Consider the following 23079-nt stretch of genomic DNA (forward strand, 5'->3'; position numbering starts at 1 on the left):
TTTCCATGTAAACGTGATAATTCCGGAAATTGTCCAGGGAAAACAAACTACATAACTCTTTGTCATATCTTATGTCCTATGGAAGTTTTTAACCGAAACTGCGGCATGGAAAAAAACTCGGCTGGGAAGAAACTTGAAAGACGAGGGCTTTAAGCGCCATCACACCAGCCTTTTACAAACATTGCACACCGCGTATATTTTGTGTCCTGGATAACACACAATCGTATACCTTGGAAACTTTTCGCTGGTGGCGAATAGTTGAACAATGACTACAGATTTATACATGTGAGTTGCTATGGTCGTGCATACACGCCGTTAGAGTTCAGGCTTAGACACTGGCACGGCAGAGAAATAGGAGAGGAGAGGAGAGAGGAGAGAGGAGAGAGGAGAGAGGAGAGAAGAGAGAAGAGAAAGAGATAAGAAGATGAAAAGAAAGAGAGAGAGAAGAGAGAGGAGAAGTAGGAAGAGGAAGAGAAGAGAGAGAGACGGAAGAGAGAGAGGAGAGAGGAGAGAGAAAGGAAGAGAGATGAAGAGATGAGAGAGAAAGAGAGAAAAGAGAGAACAAAGAGAAGAGAGAGAGAGAGAGGAAAAGAGAGAGGAGAGGATGAGAGAGTAGAGGATAGGAGAGGAGAGGAGAGGAGAGAGAGGAGAGGAAAGGACGAAGGAGAGGCGAGAGAGAAAGAGAGAGAGGAGAGAAGAGGAGAGAGCAGCGAGAGAGTAGGAGAGGAGAAGGATAGGAGAGGAGAGGAGATAAAAGAGGTAAAGGAGAGTAAAGAGGTAAAGGAGAGGAATGAGAGGATAGAAGGATAGGAGAAGAGAGGTAGAAAGACAGGAAGGATAGGAGAGAGAAGAGGAGTAGAGAGGAGAGAAGGAAAGAAGAAAGGAGAGGAGAGGAGAGGAGAAAAAAGGAGAGAAGAGAGGAGAGAAGAGAGAAGAAGGAGAGGAGGAGAGAGGAGAGGAGAGGAGAGGAGAGGGAGAGGAGAGGGAGGAGAGGAGAAAGAGAAAGAGAAGGGGAGAAAGAGAAGAGAACGAGAGAGAGAGAGATTCGGAGAGAGAGAAAAGAGAAGGAGCAGGAGACGGAGCAGAGAGCAGAGGACGAGAGGAGAGGAGAGTGAATGGAAAGAAGAGAGGAGAGAAAGAGGAGAGGAGAGGAGAGGAGAGGAGTAGATCAGAGCGAGAGCTGGAGGAAGTTGAGTGAGTGGAGAGGAAAGGAAGAGAGGAGAGGAGAGGAGAGGAGATGAGTGATGGATAAGATGGAGCATGAAGGAGAAAGGAGAGGAATAAATAGATAGGAGTAGGAAGGAGAGGAAGAGGGAGACGGCGAGAGATCGGAGGAGAGGGAAGAGAGATGGAAGAGGAACGAGACAACGAGACGAGACGAGACGAGACGAACAAGACGAGACGAGACGAGAAGAACAGAACGAGAACAGCAAACGATACAAGATCGAGACGAGTACAACGGAGAGATCGAGATCGGGTAGGGACCGGGGAACGGAGATCGCAGATCGGTAACGTAACGCTAACTGTAGTGACGAACGAGAGGAAGGAGAGGAGGAAGGAAGGAGAGCGCTGTGTTTAGGCAGTATTGAGAGGAAGAGGAGAGGAGAGAAGAGAGGAGAGAGAGGAAGAAGTGAAGGCGGGAGAGAGAGAAGAGGAGGGAGTAGAAGAAACGGGAAATAGAAAAAGAGACGAACGAGGAAGGAGAGGAGAAGGATGAGAAAGATAGTAGGTAGCGAACAGTGGAAGATAAAGGGGAGCAAGCAGAGGTAGAGGGCGATGAGAAGAAGAGGCGAGAAGGAGAGGAGAGAAGAGAGATAGGAGAGAAGAGAGAAGGAGAGAGAGAGAAGAGGAAGAGCAAATTGGAGGCGGATGAACAGTTCTACGATACAGTTATATAATAAATCTGCTATTCATATTATTAATATAATTGTTGGTATTATTATTATTATTATTATTATTATTATTATTATTATTATTATCAACATTATCATCATAGTCACTATCATCATCAAGCACCAAGCTACATAAAAAAGTAACAACAAGCGATTTAAATATTGATTAACAATATATTTTCCAAGTGACTTACAATGAATTGGTAACAAAGCTGACATGGCATAAATATTATGATTTATATATTAAACCAGAAAAACGACAAGGAAATATACAATGGTCATGTGCAACACCAGTACATAAATATCGTGTATACAACATCGGCATAGTGGATCCGCGATATAAGTAATTAACCTCACAAACAACTAAGCATTATATCTTCATGAATATATCTATACACATAAAAACGACTGGCGTGTGAACTCGGTCCAGCAATATTATGATCGTGAGACGTAATCTATTAATTATTATATGAGAACATACAATGCAACACGGCGGTCGCTTCAAACAAGAGTTGACAGTATCCACCTTCACGTATGTGAACGATATATTAATGTTCATCTGACATAATAACAGTGGCAAACCAGATTCATATGATTGCAAACAATTTCCATGCGTAAAATGGTATGCAAACTGATTTCTATATGACCTATATATCAATACTGAATAATAAACAAAACTATCGCTATTAAATTCTGACGCGTCTGTCACGAGAATTACAAGGTCATATTGTTGAACACAACAACCTGGTCCAACACAATACATACAACTACAGTATACAGGACCTTGAATGCTATTGTTACGAATATAAGACTATATAACCGATATAACCTATATAATGAAGGAACAGAATGACAGAATGACGTGCGTAGCCAATGAACGAAATGCGGTGATTATGATAGACTAGACCTTTTACCAACTGGACAACTGATAAAACTGTGATGATGTGTGCTCTCCTTCCTAAAAAAGGTACGACGAGATATTAATATTCGTTGCGTGTAAAAGGCCATTTTTTCACCGAAGTAGATTTTTTTAAACCACAGTAAACGAAATGTGGCAAATGCTCTGAGACAAACAGAGGGGATGAAGTTAAAAAGGGAGCTAACTGCACGTATGTGTGAGGTTTGGCAATCACCTCGATCTCGATTACGCTACTTAACATTATAGTGTAGACTTCGCCCTGAAAAACCCCCTCGCCCCAAAACATGGTACATAATCAGGATCGATTAGTGAAATGCCGTCAAACAAGTAAACATTCACGCGTATATACACACACACGCACGCACGCACGCACGCACGCACGCACACAAACACACACACGCACACGCACATCGTTCATTGGTGGGTGCAATAGGTGCACTGCATTCACATAATGATAATCTTATTTTTTCCTGACAAAATATACTAAAATGAAGCATGTGCAGCTATCGGGTATTAAAAGTCGCGCTCAATTCCACTGAATAGCGTTTTGCCCACTGGCATTGTTATGCACTAACTTCCTTATTGGCAATTCCATTCTGTATGCTGTCAGTACCATTCCTCAGCTTGGAGGCAACGCCATCGTAGAATTGGTATGGCTTACACAGATCATTATGCATGTCTCGCAGATGGACATATAGCTTTGCTGTTGAGGCGAACTCTTTCTGGCAGATAGTGCAAGCTGTTGCCTTGCCAACGAGTTCGTAAATTGACCCACAACCCTTCAGCTGTTGTAGGCGAGGCTTCTCGGTGGAGTGGTTGTTGCTGTGGCTGAGCGGTTCTGTTGCTGCATTGCTGTCCGGGACTGCCTTGCCAATAGGACTGGGACGCAGTTCTACTGATCCTGTTAGTAACGAGTGATCATCATCTCTGCGGTCAGGTAGCAACGGCTGGTTCGTGGATTTTTCATCGCTCTCATCAGTTCGAGATCGTTTTGCAGCTCGTCCCACTTCTTCATCCTCGTTATTCGAGTTAGTGTCGACTGACATCGTCTCGGTATCTCTCTCGGGACTAGACATGCGGTTAATTAAGGCTTTCTTCTCGATCTGGTCAGTGAGTGAGAAGTTTGTGTCGAGATTACTGTGTGCCTCCTGGTCCTTCTCCGTCACCTTGCCGATGAAGTTGCGAATTTCCGTGAAATAGCTCTCGTCTTTCTCGTCGAGGTTTGAGTCGGGCGAGGTGCCTGCGAAATCCGAACCCTCCGTCTCGTGCTTCTTCAGATGCCGGTCAAGATTCGTCTGCTGGCCAAAGCAGCGATCACACAGCGGACACTTGAACGGCTTCTCCTTGTTGTGGATGTTCCTGACGTGGCGCTGTAGATTGGAGGAGATGCTGAACGATCGCTCGCAGTACTTGCACTTGTAGGGCTGCTCCCCCGTGTGAGTGCGCAGGTGACGAGTGAGGTTAGCTGACCGCGGGAAAATCTTGCCGCAATACTTGCAGGCGTAACGCTCCTTCTGCTTAGCGCCATTTATGGCATAGGGCGGAAACTGCATGGGCCTTTCAGGAAAACGCATCGCATCTGACATCATCGGTGGTCTGTTAATCTCAAACTGTTTGCGCAGCATCTCCAAGTTGATGTTGTTGATGTTCATCAGTGCCGGGTTGGGAAAAGGGAACCGCGGTGCAAACGGGAACCTGCCCGGGAACTGAAGTCCAGCCAGACCACCAGGGGACAGACTGGGAATGGACATGCTGGGTGCGACCGTCTGGCTGCTCTCCGGCCTCAGAAACTGTTCGACCGATGAGCGAGCTGCCGGAGGCTGCGGAGGAGGAGCGACCGGCTTCACAGGGAGTGCCTCCTCTACGTTCAAATGCTTGCTCCCAAAGATGTGCGTCTTGTGTTGCTCCTGAGAGAAGGACGGCTTCTTCACACTCAGATCAAGGGGAGATTCCTCAGATTCCGGTGGGCTGCCCCCGTCTCTCCTGTGCGGTGACAAGCGACCATTGCCAGAATGAGGCGTGGATGTAATGCTCGCCCAGGCAGATCGTTTCTGTAGCAGGGCCTGCGTTAGCAGCGGTGCGGGCATCATGTCGTCGACCCTCCTTTCCCGCGGCTCAATCTCGCTATCGCCATCAGATCCCTCGCTGGTGACTACACTGCTGCCACCTGGAGAGCTCAGATATGACAGCTCGCTGACGTCAGATCCATCGCTTCCTTGCCGCTCCTGTTTCATGACCTTCAGTTGCTGACTGCTTCGCTCATCCTCGCTTCCTGGGCTAAGGGTAGACGTTGCTGGCTTGATAAACTGCGGTGGTGAGGCCAACGGTGATGGGAAATGTAGCATGTGAGGTGGCATGAACGGATAACCCATTGGGAACAGGGGAAAGTTTGGACGGATCCCATAAAGATTAGGGTAGGGATGTGATGTAGAGGGTGGCCCACCAATCGGAGACTTCTCAGACGATGGAACGCCGGGGAAGTATGGCGGAAGTCCATGGCGCAGCGCCCCCTCACAGAAGCGCTTGTGCTTGCTAAGCGACGTCACCGTGGAGAAGGACTGGCCGCAGTCTTTGCACTTGATGCGGGTGCGGCAGTCAGCATGCATGCGCTTGTGACGACAGAGATTGGAGAACTGTGTGTATGCCTTCAGACACACCTAAAAGACAAAACAAGAAAAAATTTAGTAAGCATGTTGCAAGCGTTACTGTTAATGATCGCTGCCAGCTAGTCAACGTAAGCATTTCAAATGCCAATAAATTGGAAGGCCTAATAATCAAGCTCCCTGCTAACATGCATCTTCAGTTAATACAGTTTTGAACTGCAGGTCATTTGTCCCAAAATGAGGAAGGAGACCTCGCTAACATGTAGGGACGTTTTTCAGAGCAGGATGACTAACTGAATGCACGCAATCAGGTCTGACAAGAGTAGAAGCCTGCAGAGTCACATACCTCACACTGGAAAGGTTTCACGCTGCTGTGTATGTGAGTGTGTTGCTTCAGTCCACTGGACGTGGCAAACGCCTTGCCACATTCCAGACATGTATGCGAGCGCGCTCCCACATGCTGCGTGCGGATGTGCCTCTGCAGATTACTAGCGTCAGTGAATACCTACAAGAGTAGATAAATATTGCAACCATTAAAATTTCTGTGAATTTCTAGATATTTGAAGGTATTTCAAGGAATGACAAGCAATGCAAACATGTTTATTATGTTGTATATGGCCAAGTACATCAAACGCAAGACCCCATAGCTATGAAATCCACGTATATATTTATTTCTAGAACTATATATATATGTATATTGGAATGACATATAGCATTTATTAATTAATTGTCTAGAATAGATGAATTTGAACAAGGGTTCGATTAAGTAACCAGTTAAACTTGACGTTATTCGATGTTACCGAATCTTTCGACAAGCTACTGGTCAACAATAACTGTACCATCGAATCGGAAGTAGAATCACAGGAAAGGCAACCTGCCTTGTCACAGTTCTCGCAGGCGAAACCTTGAGACTCCATGTGTGACCCCTGGTGACGGATGAAGTTTGACTTCCAGTTGAAGGACCGTGAGCATATGTCGCACTCGTACTCGCGCTCGCTACTGTGGGCTTTCATGTGTTCCTCATACCTGCACCAAACAGTAACACACTGATAGATACTAATACGTAGTGCTTCACAGCAACTATTTCACCTGCGGAATTTCATTGCTGTTCGAATGATATCGGTTGTCGTCGCCAGAAATAAAGCAAATGCGCGACATGCAACACTCGTGCTTAAACGTATACAGGTCAAGTATGAATTATAGAATCATATATGCCTTCTTACCTTTCCTCATCAGGAAAATCCACCTCACAGTCCATGCACTGGAACTCGGGCTGGCAATCACCACTATCCATCTGACTGGGGTGCGACTCTCTTCTGCTGTGGTAGATGGCATCATTGTTGTCGCAGTCATACGCTTCATGCTTGCGCAGGGCCACCTTTGAGCAGAAAATCTCGCCACATGCGCACTGGTACGTATTGTCGTCTGCAAGATAAAAAAAAACAATGTCTATAATAGTGACTGCGAGCGGTGCTTAGATCGCGGTCGCTATAACAAAAAGCCATAAGTCACGGTCGCAGGTGTTCTAAATGCAAATCACGCGACAGATGTCGCGTTACTAGAATTCGCCGCCGAGCAGTTGTCGCCTAATGTCCCCGTGGTCAGTTCATGTACGCATTTAACGGAGCGTCACCCGAGTTCCTTCACCTGGGCAAGTTATAGGTGCTTCGGAAACTGTTCTTCTGGAGCATGACAGCAATATTGTTCGATAATTGCATTGTAACGCAAATTCATGGAAATGTTGGTAGAATATGTTTTTTCTCCAAATCTGAGCACCGACAATGTAAGCTCGCTGCGATAACAGCCCTGGAGAACTGAAACGCATACGTTTTATCTTGCTCACCACCTCAGGCACTATTTCGTCCTTTATCTGGGCCATTATTCATGTCATTATATCGTGTCCCTCAACCGTACACGTTGTTAAAACAGGACTATAAACATAACTACGCTGGCTAGCATACAATAGATTATTGCATACCCACATATACTGCCTGCGCACGTTGTTGTGGGCATCTATCAGGGCGACAGGGACACGAGTGCCCAAACGAATAGTGTTAACTAATAATAGCAGATCCGTAGTCTCTTTAAATGCGGCATATCTTCAAAGGCATCTCTTTCGCACTCGGGATTTAAGATGATTTAAAATACTAGCTGTTCCAGATCACGATCACCATACGGTAGGATAGGCAAGGAGCCTAGCTACTGCCCCTACCAGCCTCCACCAGTGCCTCAGGAGTCTCCACCAGCCTCCGCCAGCCATCAGTTGAAAAGATTAACCCAAAAAAACTTACACCTCTCGACGAGCCGTATGATATATGCTGACCGTGCGGGCCACATTCGTATCGGATGTGTACCCCTTCATCTTTGAAGTGCTAATCAGGACAGCGTTTAATTTAAAAAGAAGGAATCTCTGTAGTTCTTGTTAGGGGGTATTTTCGCACAAAGGCTGCACGCAACCCCATAAAAATGTCTAATAATGCCAATTGGTTTAAGCGCGAATTAGGTTGAATTCTACAAGCTGTCAATGTGTTTACAAAGAAGAAAAAATAATCATATGATGCCCCTACCTTCATCTACGGGTAGGTTCTCCAGCTCACTCCCTGGGTAGACAGCATCTCTCTCGTACAGCAACATCTCTTCGCCAGCTTCTATGTCCTTTATTGCTTTGTAATAGACCTGTAAGAGAGGCGCATAAAATGAGTCACTGCTAACGTCAAGTTATCAAGCCTCTATGAATAGTACAGATATCCTTTAAACTGCTATAAAAAATACGGATGTCCGTGCATTAGGTTTCCGCTAACACGTTTAACAAACTCAACAATGAACACTATTGCAATCTTCCACGTTCTAAGCCACAAACGCTATAAAGATCAACGCTAAAGCAAAAAATATCGCCTCCCAAGTGCATGTGCCTAGCAGACTGGCAAATTCAGCAGCCAGCAGCCGACAGTCAAGACAAAATCAGCTATTCACCAAATCATATGCCGACATATCACAGACCATTTGAAAGAATGATAAAGCCCGGTGACAGGCCGCCAGGTGCTCCACCGTGTCACTGACATACAAGCAAGAACACGGTGACACGGAATCTGTCACCAAATTTCACGGCCACTTTCACCGGGTTGACACTAATGGCAAAGCCGATGTGTCGATAATAACCCATGCACTCGGCAGGAACCAATCGCAAGCTGTGGAAGATAATAACACTGGCCACTCAGATTGGTTCCTGTATTGCCTTACTCATTCTTTTCCCCTTCAAGACCCTTCTCGATAACACCTGTCAACTCTCAGAATAGTCAACGATGGCGAAACAAGAATATCGACAGCGTTTTAAGATGGCCAACAGCCTGCTTACATAATACAGGTCACCGAATGTGACCTACGTGGCTTCTTATAACGCACACACACACATGCGTATTGAGAATCGAAAAGCGCCCCACTCTCTAAACAGTAGGTTTCGTCGTCCTAGAAGTCAAACACGGATTGATCTTTCTTATTTCTAAGGTGACAATGCAAACTCGCGCATTAAGCACTACCTTTACGCTCTCGTCAAGGGCCAGCGCCTAGCATTCCTGACCAATCCCTTGCCATCACCTTAGAGGCACATCATTTAACAAACCCGAGCGAATAGTTTGTGTACACTGCGCTACGTATATCGCCAGGTAATGGTGACAAAGCCACGTAGTGAACTGTTGACATTTAGGATCGTTGGAAAGAGAGGTCGCACCTCAACACAGGTGGCACCTCCTCTGTGCGGTTGTTCACCTGACCAGTTCCAGTGTAAATGCACATAAAATGCAAATTCCCCCTCTGCCCAGGACCTGTCCACAAGAAATCACCTCTAACGACAGCATATTTTGTTCAGACGGAAAGTCGTTACCAAACACACATGACCGTAGAATCTGAGGGACATAAACATCACGACCATTGATCTCTAAACCCGTTAACTTAGTTACAGATGAATTAGCTTTGCTTGACTCTTTAGCATCAATTCACGGTATGCCCAGTGTTCTTAAAAATTCAGCATCTCATTTATCCAGTGTAGGGCATTAACCCAGCAACGAAATCACCTTCAAAAGATAGGGAAACAGTCGCCCTGTGGGGACTAAAAAACTGTGAAAGCGATACTATGAGATTGGGTGTATAAGAGAGAGAGAGAGAGAGAGAGAGAGAGAGAGAGAGAGAGAGAGAAAGAGAGAGAGAGAGAGAGAGAGAGAGAGAGAGAGAGAGAGAGAAAGAGAAAGAGAGACTGTGTGACTGTGTAGAAACTGCGCGCGATAGAGAGGCAGAAAGAGGGGGCAGGAAGAGAATAATCATGCGTGCGCGCGCGCGTTGCGGTAAGAGCGTAGCGCACCACTCCATCACGGAGCTGTCACCGCTTACACACATTCTACGTCGCGACGGCCGCTGTCCCAGGACTCTGCAGTGACCCGTATCACCTCTACCTTCCTCTCTGTCATGCACGCAGTCGCACCCCCATACACACGTACACACACCGACGCGCACCCCTCCCCCACGTACAAACGCGAGAGTCGCACTCCCAACACACGCACAAATGTTGCCATCATCAGCTGCTACCTGCCCTGCAGACAAGGAAGTCCATTCGGGTAACTTGCACGGGTGAGAAAACAGCGGAGTTTCGGGCGTGGATGCGTGGAAATGAATCATAACCACATGCAAAATGTCGTACGACTGTTGTTACCAGACGGGGTTTTAAAAAAACAGATCGAGCTTAGATTAGAAGCGAATACGTTGAACAGGCAGTGAGCTCGAAAGAATCAATACATTTGAATTACTAATGTGACATCGATTATCTACAATTTCATGGTTCAGAAATCAAATGGAAACGAGTTAGATTACGCTAATAACAATAAATGGCAAGCAAATTGTATTTATGATAGACATAAAATATATTGATAAAAATCATACTAGTATTGATATTACTCACTATAATACCAGATTTACAGTATCTAAACTCATAAACTCATCCAAGAAATCTAACAACATAAATTTATAATAGCATATATAATAGTATAATAGTATAATAGCATACATACTAATATAATAAATCATATTAAATGATACATTTTCGATCCCATTAAATTTTTACAAGCGCAATCCACAGCAGCGGATCACCCACCATCCCACCAATCCCACTCACCCAGCTACCACCACAATAAACGCCTTGTATTACACAAATATTTATTTACACGGTCACAGATTTACATGCCACTCATCCCCCACCGATACATAAATTAATTGCTTGTGAAATCGCATCACTCTATTGCCACTGTAAACAGTAACTGTCAATCAATTATACGGGCATAAATTATCATCAAACCATGGGAGGAGGCTTTGAATGAATGAAAACGTGTTCAACTCTAAACTGTTACGCCTTCTGCATTTCTATAGCCAACGCCTGCTGGCATACCTTCCTCGACATCCGACCAGGAGCATTTTCTAAGATAACTTTATAAAACTATAGAAAATCAAATCTTGCTAACGCATTTGTCTCTATCTGAAATGTCTTATATTATTATTATTATTATATTATTATTATTATGAAAGACCAACATGTTCTGCTTGCATCTATATACAATTTATATCTATATCTATATCTACACAAATACGACATACGCATATGACTGCTTTCTCTTGACACTTATGACAACATATTTGGCGAGTCAACTGTCGTTCTCGCTTAGCAGCTGAAATTCATGCTTGCGTTATAATACCGCTCTTCTAAACTCCTATGCATTGCGCAGCAACAGCATAGGCAACAATATTTGGCATAGGAAGAATCTTACCTATGACAATAGTGTCATAGGAGAGCCATATATGTGTATGTCGTATTGGTCATAGATGCTAGCAGAACAGGCTGAAAAGACAGTGGTAACGACAATCACTACCCGCACCGTCAGGCCAAAAAGCGATGCCCAAGTAATATCTTTCACGCGATTGCCAAACCTGAAACGTTGTCGATAGAGAAATCACGCATCACCTATGAATTCACACAGCACTAGCTCTAGAACTATTGTCCTTCGCTCTGCCACAGGCCTGCATGTAGAAGAGCGAAGGGCTATAGTTCTAGAGCTAACCCAGCACATGACCCTCTCTTAGCCTGGTAACAGTTATCCTACCTTTTTCTTCCTACGCTGCTCCAGGTGTGCAGTCAGATACACTGCGCCGACAACCCTACTGTTCGTTCAATGACACGCAAAACCACGGCGTCACGTGCTTCACAACAGCACCGGAGAGTGTTCCCAGGGCGCACATCACCTGCATGCTCCGCTTTCCACTACTATTGACTGGCCCGCGACGCTGCGCCGCAGCCCATCTTATTGCACTACGCGCTCGCAGTGACATCACGCGACCCCCCACCGACGCATTAGCCCATCCCCACTGCACTTATCTCCGCAGCGAGCGAGCTACCCGTAGATGCTCGCACAGATAGCGCCTTTAGAATCGCGTGCCCTTATTCGTCACACACCTCTTGGCCCGCTGCACCTGTCTGCCTTGGGCCATGTGTGTTAGTCAGGCTCAGAAATCGCCTCACTGACGGAGGTATAGGGAAGAGCGCGGTTCCTAACCCACCTCCGTAGCCTTCTACGAGACTATGCACACCACTCTGCGACGGCTACACTCACCGCAGCGTCCAAAGAGTGCCACCACAACGCTAACCGCATTAGCTAGGACGATATTTTTTACAAAGAGAGAGATGGAGGACTGACGACGAGAGACGACACAGCAGAGACAGCGAGGAGAGAAGAGGAGAGACAGCGAGAAGAAGACAGCCTAACGACAGGAGGAGATCGGGGAGAATGAGAGATGAGAGACTCGAGAGAGAGAAGAGGATGTGCGGTGAGGAGAGAGAGCAGAGACCGGAGAGGGAGAGAGGAGAGAGAACTGAGAGAGCGAAAGAAAGAGAAGAAAAGAGAGAGACGAGAGAGGGAGAGAGAGACAGCGAGAGGAGGGAGAGAAGAGACCGAGAAGAGGAGCGAGGGGGAGAGGATGAGTCGAGACGACGAGAGACGAGAAAGAGGAGAGAGAGAGAGGAGAGGAGAGAGAAGAGAAGAGACAGACGCAGAACGAGAGACAGAAGAGAGCGGGAGACAGGAGGACCAGCCTGCAGCGGTGAAGTGAGAGGGAAGAGCTGAGGAGAGGAGAGAGAGAGCGAGAGAGATGATGGAGAGCGAAGACGAGAGAGAGACAGCCGAGCGGGCGAGAAAGGAAGAAGCGGAACGGGAGAGAAGGAGAGAGAGGAAAGAGACGAGAAGAGAGAATGAGATGAAGATGAAAGACAGCGGAGAGAGGCTGAGAGAGCGAGGGGGAGGAGGGGGAGAGAGGGGAGGGGGGAGGACGAGAGAGAGGGGGAGGGGAAGAGAGTTGGAGAGAAGAGAGGAGGAGGAGAGAGAGAGACGGAAGATGCGGGAGATACAGAGAGACGAAGAAGAGGAAGAGAGAAGAGGGTCGAGGAGGAGAGAAGAAGAGGACAGAGAGACAGAGAGAGGGAGATAGGAAGAGGAGAGAGAGAGAGACAGAGAGAGGGCAATGCAGAGAGGTGCAGAGCAGAGAGAGAGAGCAGAGAGAGAGAAGAACGACGGAGCGAGGAGAGAGAGATGGAGAGGAAGAGACGAGCGGGAGAGGGAGAGAGAGAGAGAGGAAAGAGAGAGAGAGAGACGAGAGCGAAGCGAGGAGAGGAGAGAGAGAGGGAGGGAAGGGGAGAGCGATAAGAAGGAAGGGAGACAGAGAGAGGAGTGAGGGGACGAGACGAGAGCCAGAGAGAAGACAGAGAAGACAGAGAGAGGGGAGCAGAGAGAAGAGAGAGATGGGAGACGAGAGGAGAGACGACGAGAGAGAGACGAGTAGTAGAGAGAGAGAGAGAGAGAGAGAGAGAGAGAGAGAGAGAGAGAGAGAGAGAGAGAGAGAGAGAGAGAGAGAGAGAGAAAGAGAGAGATCGAGAGAGAGAGAAGATTTACGATGCATGGGGATCGTGGGGGTGCGTCTTGTAGGCGCACACGTGCACGACGGATGCTACTACGCACGGGCTGGTTTATCGTGCGCTCATCTAACGGCGGACAATGCCGCGCGAAAGAATGATTTTTCGTAAGCCACGACGAGCGCGTCCGTCATCGCTGATCTACGCGACGACAACGCGCGCGACGTGAATGCAAGATGAGTGCTGCACCTCTAAAGCGCCACGCCAGCAGCCAGCCGCGCTCGATGAGCTGTCGTAATTATGCGCATTGATTTACGAAACACACCGCCGCCCGCCACATCTACACGCGCCCCCTCTCCTTTCATCGCCATCATCATCATCATCATCATCATCATTGTCATCATCATCATCATCATCATTATCATCATCATCATCACTCCGACGTCGTTATCGGGATTTTGGTTACAGGAGAAGAGGCGCGAGATGGATGCTTTGATGTTTGCCAGCGAGTCTTCGGGCAACGCGCGCGCACAGGAGACGACAGCTAGCGTCGCACGTTCGCTCGCCATTCACGCCGTGATATGTTTATTCAGCAGATGCTTGCGCCGCAGTAGCATTGTTTGATTTGCTCAGTATGCGCTGGGGTTAATGGCATATCGAATGCATCTTTCATTGATATTTCAACCAGAACGGTGGACTGTCATTCTCTTTATGCCGAGCGACAAAGGCTCGTCGACAGCACAGGATGTTATGAAATGTCAGAGGGAGGTGCTATAGGAAGCGATTACAGCACTTATCATCAGTGGCCATCGCCATTGCTATGCTCGATGAATGCCATTATTAACGGCGGGTTTGAGAGATATCGCCTCCGAAATTACATGCGCAAGGAATGCGAAATGACAGGCTAATTTTTCCCTGTTCTCTCCTGCTCTCTTTCCCACTCCCTATATATATCCCCCTATCTCGTTCGCGTCCTATCTGAGGATACGCACGGACTCTCGCGATATTGTGTCATTTGGTAATAATTATTCGACACTCGGTGGAAATGACAGAACGCAACATTTAAATTCGCAAACTAATATCTACTTCTTAGAAATTCTACAGCATCCTATAATATTCATATACGTTTCTTTAATTAAAAACATTTTCCTACGCCGCTGATTATCAAAAATTATGGACAGTCGATACAATTTTGATAATGCCGAAAAATTCCTGCTGCTATAGCTCAGAATACACGCGCATATATATACATATTAACTGGTCCTATAACTACATTTTAGTACATTTTTTATTGAACTACAATTAACATGATTCTATATTCTACTCTCCATTAAAGTTTCGTATATTTTGTTGCATTTCCAATAATCTAGCATCTGCAATATTCAGCTGGAAATATGGTAGGTTGGTTTTTAACTTTTATCTCTACCTTAGTATTAGTATTAGTACGATTATCTCTACGGCCATCATGCTTGCCTTCAGATAGACATTTCGATTTTTTCCCAAACACAGGTACTATTATACTCGGCTTGATTCATCGTATCAATACTACAGTGTGACGTTGCCACGAAGCACGCTATGCTTGCATAACGTTTGTTCTATACCCATCGCACAGCGTCGCATTCTACGGTTTGCATATCAAATTTGTTACTAAACTCGGCAAGACAATCCCAAACTTCCCCTATAATTTGCAATCGGTCAATGTTGAGCAACCTGTTATGCGACAATGCCAAATCTCGCATGTGCTTCGAATGCGCTCGCAGTGATAGCATGTTTATAGCTGTGATCACAATAGTTGTTATCGAAATTACACGTTGCCGGGCTGGATCAGCTATGAACAGCACTATACGTACGCGGAGACAACGTGCGGTTATCGCTATAAACCGGTAGCTGTGACCGGGAAGATGATGGTGATTAGGTAGCAGGGGCGGGGGTGCCTGCCCCGCCACCACGCCTGCTATTCCTCTAACATACGAATACCACATGACAAAATGAGAGAAAATTTGAGAAATATACGAGATGGCAGGGTGACGCTGCAATTCACCTCGTCTCCGCCGTGCGGCACTTGCATATCGGAAGCGCATGGCACCGGACATTACTAAGGTGAAGGGGTGACACCTACGACATTACTCGGAACTGGATTCTCAAGACAAATAAGGCACGGCGCAAGGTCACGTGGGGCCATTGTCCGGTTGACGTCTCTTAAAACTATTCGACGAATTGGTTTGGAAATTGCAGCCACCGTGTTACAAGAGTAACACGTGATTAGCAGCAAGAATATATACACAGGACTCGGAGCCAACAAGAATTCTCACCTGCTATCTACTCGGTTGTCTGACACATCCTGAAACCGCCGCGTCGATTGTCTAACGCTATACCCAATATATGGCCACACTAAATACCGTATGTCTGTGTAATAAACATTTAAAAAGAAATCATATAAACACGTGCGTTGCGCAAAGAGATGGGTAGACCCATATAGGCTACCACCCCGAACTACTACCCTTATAAATTCGCTCTAACGTGGAAGCGAAGGGTTTCTGATTGTTTTCGATAGAACCATCACAGACGCGAGTCCACACAAACCCAGTTTATGTACCTGGATGTCGAACGGAGCCATTGACACTGCAGTGCATGCGCATGGTCAATACACCGCGATAAGCAGATTAGTCCACGTTGTCAAGTGGAAGTTGAACAACAATATAGAATGCCGACACTGATAAGCGAATGTAGCTGTTATCTAGCGAGGAAGCAGTTCGTGACAAAATAACTGATCAGCGCAATCTCTGCGAAAACTGGAAATGCGGAGATAAAGCGCTAAACAGCATAACAGAGGCAGCGAGATACGATTCAATGTGGGACATTTGTTTGCAATCATGCAGTGCTTCATGTAAATAGAAACCTTAATAGGACAAATGATTACTAGACAGTACCCAGTACTGTATGCGTGCAGCTATAGCTGAATGTCGTGTAAAAGAATGCTGATCTCTAGCACTCGGAAATTTCACCCATTATATGCCTACAGACTGATATCGGTACATAGCTACTTAGTGAGCAGCTCAATGATGGCTGGTTATAGTCAATTAACACATTAATTATAATCGGGAGTTGATTAGAATTAAAGTATTAGTATATAGTTGTTAATATAATTAGTTCTTTGTGTCACCGTTGACAGTTGCGGAATCTAATGTATCATCATGTTTCAGTATCATCTGAAAATTAAAGAAAAACAACATTTTCTCGTTCCATTCCACGTGCACTGCATCATATTCTTTACTACTGACATTGGCATCATCGGAAGTAATTGCTAAAATGTTCTACAGCTCTTTAAACCAAGATATACAACCGCGCCCGTATCATAGGTACAATATAAGGGCACCGCCATCTTATTTTTTTTTCTTGAACCCACAAAATCCAACACAGGTGTTCACATGGAAAATCTCCCGCTGAGACAAAAACATGAATCATCCGAGATTCCGCGAGTCGATAGAAAACAATGGTATCTTATTGATGCTGATCTTATTGAGCGAACCGCGTGACGCGAATGGCAACCGCGGAACGGGTTTTCACAACAGGTGGCGTGGACTTCGCACTGTCGACTACTCAGGGACGCGCTTGTCATATACGTTGCCGGACACACCCACCCCGCCACGCTCACGCTCAGCGTTGCAGCGCCCCCTTTCCCTCCCTCCGCCCCCGAGACGGCCAAGGAATACGCGAATACAATAGTTACAAGCTCTTTGACGGGTTGCGCGAGTGGGGTGCACGCGTCGCGATCCGAGCAGCGGGAACAACAACGCCATTAAACGGTCAGCCACGCGGACCACCCAGACACCACCAGCCAGCCGCAGAACGATTGGTCATCTCCGCACACCACGGCGATCACTACAAGATACGATTCACATACTTGACAAAAACGGGTTAAGTGCGCGCACCTTCAAGGGCACTGATATGCGATGTTGTCAGCGTAAAGAGCTCATAGTAACACCGCCCGGGCCCATAACCTTGAATGAACGCCATTCAGGGTGCCGACAATAAAGGCAATTGTATTTTTTAATACGCTATAACAATGTCGAAGCAATGCGAAAAAAACCTGCGTACGGAGTAACCATGAGCAAAAACTCTAGAAGCATATACATACCAAGAGTGCGTGATTAGTGTGTGTGATGAGAAGACGCCCCCAATAAACTCGGGCTTCGCCAATGCGTACGTATATTGTAAATAGCCGTACGGAGAGCATACAAAAGTTACTGTAAAAGCTCGTGATAGTGTTAAGACGAGGCACAAACAGTCCGACAGAAGGAGGATGAAAAAGAAGAGCGCACGAACACAGGAGGGAAAGAGAGAGAGAGAGAGAGAGAGAGAGAGAGAGAGAGAGAGAGAGAGAGAGAGAGAGAGAGAGAGAGAGAGAGAGAGAGAGAGAGAGAGAGAGACGAGAGAGAGAGAGAGAGAGAGAGAGAGAGAGAGAGAGAGAGAGAGAGAGAGACGAGAGAGAGAGAGAGAGCGAGAGAGACGAGAGAGAGAGAGAGCGAGAGACAGAGAAAGAGAAAGAGATATCAGTCGGTATCGTTCAGCAGCTGGGAGGGAGCGCTCTGAGGTTCGGCACGTGCGCATCCAATAAGAGATGCGCCTCGCAGAGATAATGACACCCTGCTCCAATGAGGAATTCAGCAGCTGCTGCACGCGGAAGCTGGGCAGTACCGCGTGCGTCCGACACAGCGACAAAAAATCGCATCATCGCCGCGGTGAGACATTCCTGCTTCTGTGTCCAGGTGCGGCAGCTTAGCGGCGTGAAAGCATTATAGTGCCAGACCCTGCAGAGATAGCTTCGGCTATCGGTGGCAAAGGGAAAACTACTTATGAAAGAGACGTGGCGTTTAACAGGGTGTACTCAGTAACATCGTCTGCAAGGGGCGGAAAGGCGCTGCCGTTGTTGATGCGTAAAAACCAGTTAAATTGCTTGGCTTTATGGTAGGACGTGTAGTTGAATTATAGCCACTGCCCTGCCATCGCCATCCTCTCATACAGTTATAAACGTGGCGGTAACATGGAATAACGGGGGAGGTGAAGAACAGGGCAACAGTTTATAATTAAATTTTAAGGAGATACGTATTGTTCTTTATTATTATATTATATTAAAGTATTACTTTATTTCTAGAAGCAAGCACTATACACTGTCATACAAATGAAAATAAAATCTATGTAAAGAATACATACAATATTCTCTGGTATTTAAATTGGGTAAAATCTATGGGATAATTTGAATATATAATGTCAACCATCTTGTGAACTTCAAAGTTTATACAGTAACTAGTATTTCGATGTTAAATTTTTTAGAAAAGAAAGTGTATATTTGACATGTTATACGATCAATACATGTTGGTATTGCAAGCACGAACGTCAAATCAGTTATACATAACAACAAGAATGTCATAGCTATATTATTCCCGGAAAAAAGCTCGGAGTTTTGACCAATTTAATTTTTATAAAAATAAAAGATACCCTTTCAAAATAACAAGACGAAACTGAGACACCTTGACATTATTGAGACATAGCTCAATTAATACAAATTCAGGTTGACACACACCTAGAAATCCTATGTTGTTGTGCTCGGGAGCATCAACTATACCCCTCTAAGATGTATCTATTAGGACGCCCGGCTTATTTTCTCACGAGATACAGATCGTTTTGAGTCATACATTTATGCGTGCGGAGTGTGGCAGCAGCAGTATAAGGACGTACAACCCGCTGTCTAGCGCTATCAGTGGCAGTATTTCGTCTCGGCAGCCGTAGCCGCGGGCGAACATGGATGCCACTTCCTGTGAGAGACGCTCAACGCCGCTTGTTGTCAGGGATTTAAACGACTTAAAAGGACCAGCAGAAAAGGAGTCGCCGAATTTTTGTGAATGGGTAATCTGCGTAGGCCGCCGCATGCACGGAGCCGCGGGGGTTTCCTGTTCAAGGGTACGTGGAGTATATGGATAGCTGCCAGAATGATTTGTGAAAAAACAAACCAATTTAGTTTACTACGTAGAAAGTACGCGCACGTAGCGACAGTGATGGCCATGAGAAAACACAGATTAGAATGAAGTCAACATTAATATCGTTCTCCCTTTCTCAATCATGATTGTAGCTTTACCAATTTCATTGTATTTTTCATTGTAGTATTTTAGGTACCAATTATTAGGTACCAAGCTATTTAGGTACCAATTAAAAAAAGTGCAATATAGTGCGCGGCCATTGAAGGAAGTAAATCAGCCACCGCAAGAAGGGGTAGATGGTGCCAGATGTAGTGGAGAATTCACAACATTAACTTCAAAGTAATTTTATCGATGCTTTCTCGTTAATCATATAGCTATGATAAGTTGTTCAGGCAAAGAAACATCATGAACTTGTACACCCATGTTTGTGTGCGCCCGTAAGCGTCCATTTTCAACAAATAAGGTTAGTCACTATCAGCTCCGTAACATTTTACCATCACTCTGCACCAAACGTTTTATGCACCCTATACAGTTTAGAATTTCTTCATGATTTATCCTGTAATGTGTATAAAGCAGCAATCCATACGTCCGCACAATTACAGCTAATTAAATGCTACAACGGTTTTTCTCAAACACGATAACTACCAGCAGATGTTTCCTACGAAATACAAGAACAGCAATTTTTGTCGTCTGCCTGCGCGTCTGCCTCTCCCATTCATCTGCTGCCTTCATTCAAGGGCGAACACAATGCGGATCTTCCCAAAGCAAACATCTCCGCAAATATTGACTAGCCAAACAATTAGTGTCTAGATGACACAATTTTAAATACGCAAATATTTAGACAGCTTTTCGATGGCTCACTCTTACATATCGGCGTCTCTAAATGGCACCTATTTGTTGTATGATCGGTCAAAGGATGAAGCAAAAGTTCAAACAAGCCCAACCAACTACACCTCATAACACCTGGTTGCTTCTACCTGATTGTGATAACTACTTACGTCGTAGGTTAAAATTTACGTTGTACCAATTTACGTTGTACCAATTTACGTTGTACCATCTATGTAAATTGCGAAATCGTACACATGCTAGATTTACTGATGGATGACAGAGTTAAAGGCAAGCCTCATCAGACAATCCTATAACTCAAGCTTGCGAGTTACATGGCACGGCCTTTCTAATGTGTCTAATAATAGAATAATAGAAAAAAAAATAATAGGAAATAAATAAAATAATAGATACGCAAAAATGACTGAATTTCTTAAATATTCCGCGTATGAATCTGGAGCCCGTTGCAAGAAACACAAGTTTTCGCATTATCTTTTTCTCATAGACTGGAGAACGTCTGGAGCTCTATACACTGCGTATGAGAAACTCGTAACTTTATCATGTCTACTGTCTTCTGTTTATGATGTCTAACGGCCTATGAGAAATAGATTAAAGTTAAGACCAATGTTAAGACAATTTTTTCTGACATCGGGCTCTAGGAGGCCAGAACACCAGAACGTCAGAAACATCGTAAATTGTTTTGACTATCTCAGTCATAAGCACTTCACTTACGAAGTTATGATATTTTACACTCATGTTATCATAACTAATTATGTTGTGTTTGACAACATAACCCCCCCGCCCCCAAATATCGGCGAGTATCCTACCTGTGATTCCACCTGGACAGCCATCACGTTCTGTTCCTCCACAGCTTTAGCGCTTCTCACGAACTTCATCCAGTTGCCCGTTTCCGGCTCGGTGGCGTCGATCCAATTGTTTACCTTCCCGTCTGTCTCTATCAGCTGCAAACAAAACGTATAGACTGTATGGAAAGAAGTCCTCGTGTCTCAGGCCAGTTGGGATTGTCGACTTAACTTTTTTCGAAATTAAACGCAAATTGAATTATTTGACGAATACACCAATCATTTTCAGGTGTACATTCGCAGATGGACGACTGAATACTATCATCTACTAAAGCGGCCCACTACAGGCAGGCGGCATCATGACACCCTCCGCAACCATCCGCCGCAACCGCGGAGCATCTGCTAAAGGCCTCCGCGGATACCACAATGAGCGACACTTTCTTGCAATGTTGGTTTTCGCCTGAATGCAAATGTTTTTCCACGCGCCCTCCCTTTGTGGACGTCTCAGTTACCTGATCCCACCTCTACTGTGGCTAGCAGGTGGAACACACGGCCGTGTTTGCTAGACCCACCATCCCTGACGCCCGCACACTTCGGCGGCAGGGTCGTCGGGCGTTCCGCGCCTGAAGATGTTCCGCCAAATCACACTACTGATTTCTCATCAAACAAATTGTCTAGTTTGAATATGCTAAAAAAATAGCGTGCGCGCGTGTCACAGAGGGACCCCCAAGGCGGTGCGCCGCACGATCCCCTAGTCGTTCCCTCACTCGTTCATGGTCAGACACATTCTCACCCGTTTCGGTGAATGCGAACAGCCCAATAGAGAAGAATTGTGTTAGTTTGTCTAGAGGAGAAGCGAAAACGCGAGGCCCAGCAACAAAAGGAGCTGGCGTATTTTACCGGTAATGACAGCAAATAGGCCCGAAATTGCGGTGTATTCAGTGTCATTGTAGGAAACATCTGTCGTGTGAGGCGCCCGTGCCACACTCAACTCTTTACTCACTAAAATTACATCACATGTTTGACAAGCGATTGCACCGGAACGGCATGGAAAATTATATGTGCGCTCATCAGATATGCTACCAAGAATCTCACAGAGCAGAATGCGCTTGTTCAACGCTCCCATCTTCCGACTAACAGAGTTAAAATACAATACGACTATAAAGGCACTGAATATCATATTACATGCGGAGCGAAATAGCCGAGTAATAGCAATAGCATCTTAAGGTGGGGGGGCGAACGTGTGGCCAGTGAGGGAGATATGCTGCTTTGTATTCCTATAACGAGCCGTAATGGAGACGGGGAAAATTGCCACCTGCAAGTGCTAATTTAAATCGGCTCTAACCACGTACCTACCCTCCCCACCTAAACCTCGGGGGTGCTGCGAGATATAAATCTGCGAGAAATGGGGAAAATGCAGCCGAAAAACAGCACCTGCATCCTAGGTTTGTTTAGCTATTTGCATCCTGTTATTCACCCGATTATAATACACGGGAGCCGCACACACACAGAAGCGATACGCCTCCCAAGCTCGCACGCCAATAGACGCACTGACAATTGATAATTCACCACAAATAACCCTCTTTACGCAAATGACAAAATCTCGTGACAATCGGCCCGCCAATCTTTGAATCTCAATTACTGCATCTCAAGACGCTTCATAACGCAATTACCATAATGTTTACGCGGGCCCTGATAACGCAATTACGGACTTACGAGTCCCCAAGCATCACCTGTCTCTCGGCAATTAGGCCACGCTCTACCGGAAACTCTAATCGCACAGACCGTTATAGGACAAATCACGCGCAGATTACCGGCGATATTCGAGCCTGGCCAGGCGCGTGTCACCTGCAACGATTCGGCGCGAAATTGCCCGATTCTCGGCACGGTAGCGCGGTGATGAACGCGCAGCAGCAGCCGAGCGAGCTGCGCGTCCTCGTGCGTGCGTGGCAGGGTCACGCCGCCGCTGCACCGCCCCCCCTCGTATAAGGTCATGGAACCCTCCGCCACCGGTGTGGAAGCGACGGAGCGCGCGCGGGCGCACAGTTTGCACAGCTAATAAAGTTCGCGACCATGACTGTCACACATGGCGGCGATCACTCGCGCTCTCGCGACCCGGC

General features: G+C 46.0%; 1 protein-coding gene across 6 annotated transcripts in view; it reads right to left on the minus strand.

The window, feature by feature from the left end:
• Positions 1-2046: 2046 nt before the first annotated feature.
• The window catches only part of LOC106807517 (PR domain zinc finger protein 16-like), a 59696-nt gene continuing 38663 nt past the window's right edge, over positions 2047-23079 (minus strand). For 4 of the 6 annotated variants that reach the window (XM_014809878.1, XM_014809869.1, XM_014809895.1 and 1 more), the window contains 6 exons: positions 20984-21118; positions 7982-8090; positions 6638-6839; positions 6254-6440; positions 5761-5919; positions 2047-5468 (listed from right to left, as the gene is read on the minus strand). In XM_014809878.1, the coding sequence (XP_014665364.1) occupies positions 3375-5468; positions 5761-5919; positions 6254-6440; positions 6638-6839; positions 7982-8090; positions 20984-21118 (2886 nt within the window). In that variant the 3' untranslated portion in view covers positions 2047-3374. Of the gene's footprint in view, positions 5469-5760; positions 5920-6253; positions 6441-6637; positions 6840-7981; positions 8091-11554; positions 11695-20983; positions 21119-23079 lie in introns of those variants that run through there. The other 2 variants (XM_014809887.1, XM_014809908.1) reach the window with 2 other exon arrangements.

Source organism: Priapulus caudatus, unplaced genomic scaffold, assembly GCF_000485595.1.
Source record: "Priapulus caudatus unplaced genomic scaffold, Priapulus_caudatus-5.0.1 Scaffold11, whole genome shotgun sequence".
NCBI lineage: Eukaryota > Metazoa > Priapulida > Priapulimorpha > Priapulimorphida > Priapulidae > Priapulus > Priapulus caudatus.